The 10835-nt window shown below is 35.3% G+C and overlaps 1 protein-coding gene and 1 long non-coding RNA gene across 3 annotated transcripts; both read left to right on the top strand.

The window, feature by feature from the left end:
- The first annotated feature begins 450 nt into the window (after window positions 1–450).
- On the top strand, window positions 451–781 carry LOC113286507. Its single transcript, XR_003329350.1, has 2 exons — window positions 451–523; window positions 616–781. It is a non-coding gene; the product is annotated as an uncharacterized LOC113286507 (long non-coding RNA).
- A 4192-nt stretch (window positions 782–4973) lies between these two features.
- LOC113287983 (dihydrolipoyllysine-residue succinyltransferase component of 2-oxoglutarate dehydrogenase complex 1, mitochondrial-like) lies at window positions 4974–9540 on the top strand. Of its 2 annotated transcripts, none has more exons than XM_026536894.1 (15): window positions 4974–5083; window positions 5326–5405; window positions 5572–5637; window positions 6582–6642; window positions 6743–6770; window positions 6897–6967; window positions 7073–7147; window positions 7246–7301; window positions 7388–7432; window positions 7541–7813; window positions 7975–8069; window positions 8228–8318; window positions 8402–8512; window positions 8650–8844; window positions 9039–9540. In XM_026536894.1, exons 7-15 carry the CDS (start codon window positions 7102–7104, stop codon window positions 9228–9230), a joined length of 1104 nt encoding a protein of 367 aa, XP_026392679.1. In that variant the 5' UTR covers window positions 4974–5083; window positions 5326–5405; window positions 5572–5637; window positions 6582–6642; window positions 6743–6770; window positions 6897–6967; window positions 7073–7101; the 3' UTR covers window positions 9231–9540. The 2 variants fall into 2 exon arrangements, with proteins under 2 accessions (XP_026392679.1, XP_026392680.1); XM_026536895.1 differs by having other exon boundaries at window positions 6897–6992.
- The last annotated feature ends 1295 nt before the right edge of the window (window positions 9541–10835 follow it).

Below are 10835 nucleotides of genomic sequence, written 5' to 3'. Positions count from 1 at the left end.
ATAAAAAAATGGGAAAAAATATTGCAAGTCGGTTTAAATATTTTTTATCCAAAAATAAAGTGATTTTATTGGTATGTTGTCCATCCAAAAGGATTAAGCGCATTAGGAAAGATATTTTAAGTAAATATGACAACTGATAAAATAACACAATGGGAAATTAAAAGATTTTCATGGGTTGAGATTGCTAACAATAATATAAACAAATTGAAAAATTAGATATTTTTAGATATCGACTATTATTATTTCCAAAATAATACTAATATTTTTTTATTTATGAGTTTGGTGTCTCTCCATATATAACGAAACGCTTAACTGGCCTTTGTTTCAACGCCACTTCTTTCTCTAATGGCTGCATTGGTTTGTTTTGCTTCAGTTATTATGATTTTCTGTCTTTGTTTTTGGAACAAAGTATGATTTGTTGTCTGATCGGGTGTGTTATTAATTTTGCAGGGATCCTCGAAATCGATCGGTGCTATACGTGTTCTTTCAATGGTGTTTCTAATAGTTGTCGCATAGAAAGAAGGTGAAAGGCATGATGAAATTGGTAAATATTTTCGTTGCATACAGGAGTATTGATCTAAATGTTTGATTAATTCTATTTTATGGATTGTACAGGTGACAGGAAACACCTATCAGAAGTTCATAAAAATTGGTGTTTATGAATTTCTACGAGCAGAGAATTACGTTTTTTTTTCTTTCTTGAAGCAATTACGTATTATGTTTATCAGGCTGGAATATGTTTACATTGACAAAAAAATTAAGTGAATTACTTATCCCTGTATACAATACTTATCATTTTTCAATCAACTACGAGCAGAGTGCAAATGAGAGAGGGAGGAGATGGATTTAATATCAACCAACGAGGTTACTAGCGTCAATAGCACCACCTTAAGGAAAATGGAAAATGTATGCTTACAAAACCCTCTTTCGAATAATTATTAGATTTTTTTTTTTTTGATTTTTGTTGTATGAAGTGATGCACAGGTTCTTGCAAATATTATTTGAAACAGACATATATTACAGCTAGCCAAGAATACTAAAATTTTAGATCTATTTAGATATTATTCCTATTATAAATATAATTCATGTTCTATTTTCAAAAAGTGTTTGTATAGGCTTCCTATACAAAGCTTTCTGGCAAAATCTTCATTTCTGTTTTTTTCTTTTTCCTTTAGTTTTATTTTTTACGAAATTGAAGTTGATGAACTGACCTTTGTGGGCATCGTAATCATCTCCTAACTGTTTCCAAGTATGGTTTCCTGAGTACGGATCATCATCATAACTGTTTGTCATGTCGCACCAAGTAGTACAACAAGGCCAGACTCACTTCCAGTTCCATAACCATGCCAAGATCATTTACAAGTTGTATTGGAACACCATGTTTTTCATTAACTATTTAAAAACACTTTCACCAAACAAGGGGTTTTTTCCCCTTCAAATTCCATATTCATAACTTTCATGAACATAAGTATTTTAATCGTGAAGGAACCTCTTTGAAGCTTAACATGCATGATTGTTTCATATATTGGTCTAACTGTGCCAAGCGTGATCATAAACTTTTATTGGATAATTACCAAATGTTTGTTGTTGGATTAGTAAATAAACTCTGTCAGTGATGCAGACGTGCTCGCTGATTTTTGGTGTTTTCCTACTCATGGTAAGAATTCACCTCAATCTGAAGTAACAAGAAATTTTTTGTTCCCAACAAGTCAAATATGTTGGAGATAAAGTCTGATAATTAAACTATGATTATGGTCATATAATATTCTTGTAAAATATGATAGCGTCTAGCATCAAACTAACGGTTGCATCTTGATGAGATGTTTCGTGTTTGCTACTGGCGGGTGGATTGACTACATATTCGAAGGAAAGATACGTACTATGACCATGTTCGCTTTCGCTAGGAACTTAATTTTGCAGTTTTATTTTCTTGAACAGTGAGTTCTCTGCAATAAGCGAATACCGAAATGTATCAACTATCCAATATATTATGTAGATTATAATATTAACTTAAAGAATAATGTTATGGTTGTAAAGTACTAATGTTCAAATTTAGTCTACAAAATTTTGTAATCGTATATTTTATCTGTATTACCCATTTTGAGGACTCATTGTGCTGAATTACCCATTGTGCTGAATTCGATGGTGGATAGACTCCCGACCGGATTTCATGGTATGCGAGACAGTGGTGGTACCGGGAGAATGGGTATGGTGCATCCATGCATGCACAAAATTCTCAAAGAGGATTATGTCTCCTGTGAGCAATACAATGAGTCATGCTAATGCTAACGATGCAGTACAATGAGTTATGCTAATGCTAATGATTAAATGGAAGGAAAATTGGGAAAATGCCCAAATATGAGGTGTAATGCTGGAAATCTGCCCCAACATTTAAAAGTTTGGAAAAATGCCACATTCCGTCAAAACCCCAGTTACGACACATGTGTGAGTTCATACACGCGGATACCCTTCAGAATTCAGGGTTCAGGGCTCAAAATTCATGATTTAAGGTTTAGGTTCAAGGTTTAAGGTTCATGTGGTGGAGGCGGCTGTTATGGTGGTGATTCTGATGGTGATGATTTCCTTACACATGTCACTTAACTGAGTTGGGTGTTAATGTTAACGGAATGGGGCATTTTCCCAACTATATTTAACGTTGGGGCAGATTTTCAATATTGCACCCTATATTGGGGGCAGTTTTCCAATTTTACCTTAAATGGATGTTTGTTATAGCACATTTGAACCCATTGGCAGAATCATGAATGTTTTAGGATCTTTCATGGACCGCCGGACCCGACAGCATAACACTGATACTGTCCCCAATTTGACCACCACCTATGGCAGTTGTGTGGGATTTTAATCGAAAAGACCTCGATAATAAAAAAACTAGATTTTTAGTTGTATTTTTTATGTTGAATTATTAATGGATCCGTAGTTTTCCATTAGTTTATTACATTTGATTTTTGTATTAGGGTCATCGAACTATTAAAAAAAAAAGGAAAAAATAGTTTTAGTAGTTTGTTTTTAGTAAAAATCAGATCCACGATACAGGCCCGTGCGCGATAAACTAGTTAACCTAAACGTGGACCCGTCAATTCTCATATAGCAGTATCTGCTGTCTATTCATGTATGGATTGTGGACTGCTGGCTCATCGAGGATACATATATCATCTGATTTCCCATCTATATGAACCCTCTGCTGAGCCACCATGTTGCTAGGTGACTTCACACGCCATGTCTAAGAATAATAGTCCGACTTGGCTCTTGTTGGGTTTATATGGCTAATCAGCAAGAGAGAGATTGTGTGCTGTGCCCACCCATACTGCAAGGCTGTGGGGCCCAAAATTGGAATAAAATTTTTCTTCGTATTTTAAAAGATTTTGCAAGAAATCCAAATATGAAATTATATATTTATCTAGTAATTTTGAGGCATTTCTTAAGTAGTATTCGAATAAATATGTCCAGAGCAGATAGATTCACAATTTATTTCCAAATTTTACCGTAACTTTCAAAATTTTGGGATTTTCTCTCAAAGTAAAACTTCTTTTATTTAGGTAGCATGTTCATGTGTCTGGCGAAGATGCTAGACCGAGTCTGGCTTACCTATCTTATACGTGTATGGGCAAACATATAAAAAAGGGAAAAGTATCGTTTAGTTCTATTTTAGGTGGGTCCATGTCTATTTGGTCCTTTGGGAAAACGTCTTTATTGTTTGGTCCATAATTATTTAAAAATATTAAATTGACCAAAGTACCCATTTCGTGTTAATTTCAACTTATTTTTTTTGTAGCAGTTCATTCTGCCTGATGAAAACTGTACACTTCATTATATACTATAAAACAGACTTCATTCCAGAAATGAACTCCTGATAAAAACCTATACAAATCAGACTTCATTCCAGAAATGAACTCCATATAAAAACCTAAAAAAACAGACTTCATTCCAGAAATGAACTCCATATAAAACCTATATAAATCAGACTTCATTCCAGAAATGAACTCCATATAAAACCTATACAAATCAGACTTCATTCCAGAAATGAACTCCATATAAAAACCTAAGAAAACAGAGTTCATTCCAGAAATGAACTCTATATAAAAACCTAAAAAAAACAGACTTCATTTATGGAATGAACTGCAGCATCATCATCTTCGTCGTCTTCAACAGCAGCAGAAATAAATTCTTCGTCACTCAACATCAGCAGCAACATCGAAAATCTTCTTCATCATCTTCGTTTCAATCTTCATCTTCTTTGACAGCAGCAACAATAGCAGATCTTCATCTTTTTCATCATCTTCAAGAGCAGCAGCAGGAAAAAATGACGAAAAAACGAAAAATCATCGTCGTCTTCATCATCGTCATCTCCATCTTCATCTTCTTCATCATCATCAGCAGCATCAGAGACAAAAAAATCAAGAAAAATTCATTAAAAAATCGTCTTCACCATCTCCACCATCTTCAACAGCAAACAACAACAAACACAAAGAAAAAAACATACAAATCTTCATCGTTTCGTCATCATCTTCATCTTAACACACCGTCAGAAACAGTAGCAAAAGAAAAAAGAAGAAGAAGAAAAAGTAGATCTAGAAAAAAAAATAAAAGAGGTGAGAGAAAATAAATCTGAAAATTATTTTCTTCTCTCTTAATAATGAGTATATATATGGTCTTCATTAAAAGTTATTTATGCCACTACCATTTGAAAATTACATCATCCATGACGTCACCCTAGGACCAAATCATAATTTTTAGGACCAAACTATAATATATTTTACCATAAAGGACCAAACAGACAGTTGACTCAACTGGACTAGACTCTCTCTAATATATTATTCCTAGGACCATATGATATTTCCTGCTATAAAAAAAAGTCCCAACTTAAACTAATGACCATCCAGGCCATAGCGCGAGAGGACACTTTCTTAAAAAACCGAAACACTAATAAAGCGGACTAAATCGTGTCAGTGTCGCGACTTGGTTCTCTTCTTTTCTAAACCCTTTTCTTTTGTCCTCTTTCTTTTGGTTTCTATTCCTTTCCAAAGGAGAGCTCTGAGAAAGAACACACCACCGTTTTCTCAAACAGGTTCGATTTCTTTTTAGATCTGACATAAAACTAAGAAAAAATCATGATAAGCCTCCGCTCTTCGCCATATCCATCTAGAGATTCTTACAGACTTTTTTTAAGAATAATATTGAGCTCTTTTTCTTGTTAATCGGTGATTTCATTTTCAAAAACTAAATAAATATATAAAAATTATCTATTGATCTCTTGTATATGGATGTGTTCAATATTTCTGACTTGTTTGTGATTATTTATTGTTGTAGAGTGAGAAAGAAAAAAGTTTCCAAAGATGTTAGCTATTTTAAGGCGAAAAATCGCTTCTGAAGGCTCTAATGCTTCTTCTGTAAGATTTATCTGTTTCTGCTTTGTTCATTGTATCAAGATTTGTTTTTTTTTTTCCTTTTCATATCTTCTTAAACTAGGTTGTTTTCCGTTGATTGTTCAAGTGGTCATGTTCCTTGTCTTTGATAAGGATCATTCATGATTATGTTTGTTGAATTGTTTATCAGACTTTGCATAGACTACGCCCATCTGCATCTTCTGCAACAAGAAGTTACACAGCAGCAAGCAATGAGGTATACAAGATTTATTTTAGTTCGTTTGATGATTTTTAAGTTAAATTTGAAGCTCGCATCATGAGTTCATTTGATAGATCATACAACATGTTGCTATTGTTGTTCTTTTTGCATTTTCAAGTCAGAATTGGGGTTTGATAGTTTAAAAATGATCCTCGCTGTCTTTTCTAGGAAATTGTTTTGCTGTCTTTCTGTGGACAAGTATCAATTATTTGTAAAGTAAACCAATTGGGGTGAAAATAGAAGACTTGGTTATTTGAAAACTTGTAACCATATCAGCTCTGCTAAAAAGAAACTTTAAAGACTTAGTGGTTCTAAATAGTGAAGTTCTGGTTAATTGATCTGATTGCCAGAGAAACAACCATATACATGCAAAATAATGCTACTTAATCGTTAATAACATGGAAGTACTTTACACACCTTAAAAACTGGAGCCTCCATGTCCTCAATCTTTATGCACTGCGTGTTTTGATCTTTCATTGGACCAAAAAGTTGTGCACGGAACACAGGTGACCTAGCTGCGAGCACTAATTTATGCGCAGCAAATGTCTCCTCATCTACTACAAAATTCACATCTGTTCTCTTGCCACTTTCCAAGAGCTTCCCAAAGTGCTGGCCAATATCAGAAGGAGGTACTCGTATGGAATATATCTTGGGTCCCTCTGTATGAGATTTGACTACGCCGACGCTCTTGTACGTAGACCACGAGAAAATTTGACACTATTTTGACCTCTGTATGTTAGATTTGACACTATTTTGCAAATTGGAATGGACGTGGAGTTCATCAATACTAATAAGCATACAACACAGACTCAGTATGTAGTCATAACCATCCCTTTAGGAGACATTGTTTTTCCTAGAATCTGACGTAGCACACTTGCTTAATGTTTTCCATTTTCTCGTGGATGAGGATTCTTATTGGCATTTCACAATTTTCTATGCAGACCCTACTTCTTCGAAGAGGATCTAAGTATGTGCAGAACTTCAGTTGTCAGATTTTACCTGGTAAGAAGTAAAACAATATTTAGTCCTTTGGTTGTGAAGATACATGTATACTGTTGTTTCAAGGCTAAAATTCTGATCACTGTAAACCTTGTGCTTGCAGGTACTACAGTTACTTCAAAGTCTATGAGGTTAGCTCTCAGTGGAACTTACCCAGTCATTAGAGAAGTTTGAGACCGTAATTTTAATCCACTTAGTTTCTTCTATGGAACGTGCCTTAACTCAACAAGCAATATTTTGCATGTAATGTGATGCAGGGAGCTTGGCTGTTTACTTCAAAAAGATTCAAAGCTTTAAGGGTGGACTAGGTCATTCTCTTCAGATAATGGTGCGATGTTCACATATTCCTCTTGGTAGCTATTCCCGCTTTTGATACAATTTAGTCATACTTTTTTAGAGCAGTGTAATCTGAACTACTTTTGTTGATTTGAAGGTGACCTTGTTGATGCTGTTGTCCCTTTCATGGGAGAATCTATTACAGATGGTACTCTAGCAGCTTTTTTGAAAAGTATGTCATAACTTCTCATCATCATCTTTCTTTATAAGATTTTCTGTTCTGTGTGTTCGGTTAAAGTATTTGTGCTATATGTAATACGTTTGATGTAGAACCCGGTGATAGTGTTCAAATCGACGAGCCAATTGCTCAAGTTGAAACCGATAAGGTACATATCAGGATTTATCTACAATCATTCAAATAGTATATTTTCACAAACTGCCTTTCCTGAATCTTCGATTATGCAATTCTTAGGTAACCATCGACGTCGCTAGTCCTGAAACTGGAGTTGTCCAGAAGGTAAATTATTTGTTGTTGCTGTATCTTGTGTACACAAATATATTCTATTTCTTTTCCAGTTTTCTTCATGAATATACTTATGTTAGTAAGTTCCTTTTTTGATTAAAGTTTGTAGCCAAAGAAGGTGATACTGTAGAACCAGGGACCAAAATTGCAGTCATTTCAAAATCTGGTGAGGGTGCGAATGTGACACATGTTGCTCCATCCGAGGAGAAGAATACTGTTAAGGAGACGCCAAAGCCATCAGCTCCTGCAGAAAAGGAGATAAAGCCTTCCATAGAAACTGTTGTTGCTAAGGACAAACCTAAAACACCCTCCCCAGCACCGTCTAGAACTTCAGCTACAGAACCTATTCTTCCTCCCAAGGAAAGGGAAAGAAGAGTAAGTTACGTGACTTCTATGTAAATATGTCTCGTCATTTTTGTTTATACTTCACCATAGAGGGGTCTAATCTGATACATTTCTTTTTCTCAACAATAAATAAGTTGTGAAAATAGCACATGGATCTTTGATTACTGAAGTCACTCTGGTCATCATTGCAGGTACCAATGACAAGGCTTAGAAAGAGAGTTGCTGCACGCCTGAAAGATTCGCAGAACACGTTTGCTTTGCTGACCACGTTTAATGAAGTTGATATGTGAGTCAATTATTTTCTCCTTACCAGAATTTTGGGTTACCCTCTGACCTTTGTTTTTTCCATCGTCTAGGTTCCCTGAGGATACCTTATTTTTTTCACTAACTAATGCATATATATCATGACAACTGGCTTCATATTTTATATTCGTGGTAATGCAGGACTAACCTGATGAAGCTTCGTTCTGAATATAAGGATGCCTTTGTAGAGAAACATGGAGTCAAGTTGGGATTTATGTCAGGGTTTGTTAAGGTATGTACCGTTCCGTGGCTGATCTTTTATTGTGGATGGGCAGATGCATGTATTTCAGTTGACAATATTTCTGTGTTCCTCAGGCTGCTGTCAGTGGTCTCCAGAATCAGCCAATTATTAATGCAGTCATTGACGGCGATGATATCATCTGTAGAGACTATGTTGATATTAGTATTGCTGTTGGTACTCCAAAGGTTTGTCATCTTCTGAGATGAAGTGTTTTTTTTTTTTTTTGGGTATTACATAATTTTAAATCCGGTTTAGTGCGTCTTTTGGGAGGTATTTCCTATTGACTGAAAGTTTTCCCCACTCATTCACTTTGTTTTTGAAGGGTCTGGTTGTTCCAGTTATCCGGGACGCCGAAAAAATGAATTTTGCTGACATTGAGAAGGAGATTAACAGGTTGGCAAAGAAGGCAAATGATGGTTCTCTGTCTATCGATGAGATGGCAGGAGGCTCCTTTACCATATCCAATGGTGGTGTATATGGAAGCCTTTTAAGCACTCCCATTATCAACCCTCCACAGGTATATCACAGACCTGTATCTTTTTTTTTTTTTTTTGTATAAATGCAACTAATTGGGCCTAAGAGTTTAAGGTGTGCTGCAGTGTGCCAAATTTAAGTAGACTTGTCTGCATACCGGCAATAGGAGCCTTAGTTCTCAGCTTTCAGAGTATTCTTACTGAAAAGGAGTCTAATAACTGGATATTCGTTTTGCAGCCAGCTATCTTGGGTATGCATTCGATCGTGAGCCGTCCGATGGTAGTTGGCGGCAACGTTGTTCCAAGGCCAATGATGTACATTGCACTGACATATGATCACCGACTGATTGATGGGAGCGAGGCAGTTTTCTTCTTACGTCGCATCAAAGATGTCGTTGAGGACCCCCGCAGACTTCTCCTCGACATATGAATGCACACAACAGATGTTTCTTGGTATTATAATGATAAAACATAATAAGCCTATCATATGAAAACCAAAATTTTGAATCCTGTTTATTTAGATCCTTAGCAGATACTGAAATCGCGGTCTCCACCATGGTTATATTTGCAGCGAGAGACTACAAATTCATGGTATACTTGAAAAACTCGGTACAGAGTTTTGTTATTCTTTCTGTTTAAGTTTGAGTTCCAGTTTGTATGGGAAATTTGATGGCTATGCTGCTCTTACAAGATCTGGTTTGTAACAGATTGATGTTATTAATCAGAGCTGCTTCTTTTAATCTTGAATTGAGTCAGACAAATTTCTTGCGGCAATTGTCTCTAAATGGCATCTCTCTTCACAAGGATTGCAAGTTGTTTTTGTGGAAGTGATGGTAGTAAATTTGCCTAAAAACGCATTTCTAATTTACTTAACCAAGCCGTCCCGTTTGATTATACTCCCTCCGTTTCTAAAAAAAATAGGCTAAAAAAATAGGTTTGTTTGGTTTTCACAAAAATCAAGAAAATTAATTATTGGAGCCATTTTTCCATGTTTTTTCCTAATCTATTCTTTGATCCCCACTCATTGGTTATTAGAGAAAGAGAAGAGAGAAGTGGTCCCCTTTTTGTATCAGGAGAAAAAATAGAGAGAGAAGTGAACCTTTTATGGATATAGTAGTAAAATCATAACATTTGACTTTCCACATAGGTAAACAAGCCTATTTTTTTGACATACCCAAAAAAAGAAACCTGCCTATTTTTTAGAAACGGGGGAAGTATCTGTTTTCCTTACGAGATTTTTTTTTTCTTTTTTTTTGACAAAGAAAAAGATATTATACATTAAAGAAAAGATACATCAGTAGCAAGTTTTACATGAAGAGAACTGACCTTTAATGACAGATTTAGCTAAGCCACCCTATTACAAACTCAAGGGACATACACAAGCAGTTATTATGATTATCACACAGCTGAATACACTCACTTATCAAGAGAGAAGATTGCCGGTAAGGAAGCAAACACTTACGTATCAAGGGAGAAGATTGCCGGTAAGGAAGTAAACCTCAGAAAGTATACATTTTTACAGTCAGACAGACTCAAAGATTACTTTGTTCCAGTTGTGTTGCATTGCTCACTGCATAGCTTTAAGTAAAGTCCAACTCTCAGCTTGATGAATATGACTTAATCTTTTAAGAACTCATTTTCCTGCAACATATGACCCTATAAAATTGCTAGTTAACATAGCAATACCAGCCAAATGAAAAGTCTTGTGAAAAGAAGCATCATAATGCACGAGTAGTAAGCATGAGTAGTAAAGCAGAGTAGTAGTGATTATATCAGTCATATCAGCCAGATATGGTTGATTGTTTCATGTTGAAATTGTACTCTCCAGATTTCAGATTCCTTAAAAACCTGCTAACCTCACAAACAAAATAAAGAGAACTACATTTAGAAGCGTCTGGTACAGATACTATAGTTAGAAAAAACGGGTTTTTGAAAAGCATGGACCAAGACTTGATCCCTAGACCTATTGCCCACTAGTTGTTTTTTCATTTTGAATAGATAAAACAATAGTCTCACATAGACTAAAATATTAGGG

Source organism: Papaver somniferum, chromosome 6 (assembly GCF_003573695.1).
Source record: "Papaver somniferum cultivar HN1 chromosome 6, ASM357369v1, whole genome shotgun sequence".
Classification (NCBI taxonomy): domain Eukaryota; kingdom Viridiplantae; phylum Streptophyta; class Magnoliopsida; order Ranunculales; family Papaveraceae; genus Papaver; species Papaver somniferum.
This window is presented reverse-complemented; position numbering and strand designations above follow the sequence as displayed.

Excerpts from the sequence above, each read along its gene's own strand:
- LOC113287983 (XM_026536895.1), top strand. The coding sequence starts at position 6,965 with ATGGTGCGATGTTCACATATTCCTCTTG. Across the intron at positions 6,993-7,072 it reads ATGTTCACATATTCCTCTTG|GTGACCTTGTTGATGCTGTT; the intron begins GTAGCTATTCCC and ends GTTGATTTGAAG. Across the intron at positions 7,302-7,387 it reads CTCAAGTTGAAACCGATAAG|GTAACCATCGACGTCGCTAG; the intron begins GTACATATCAGG and ends TGCAATTCTTAG.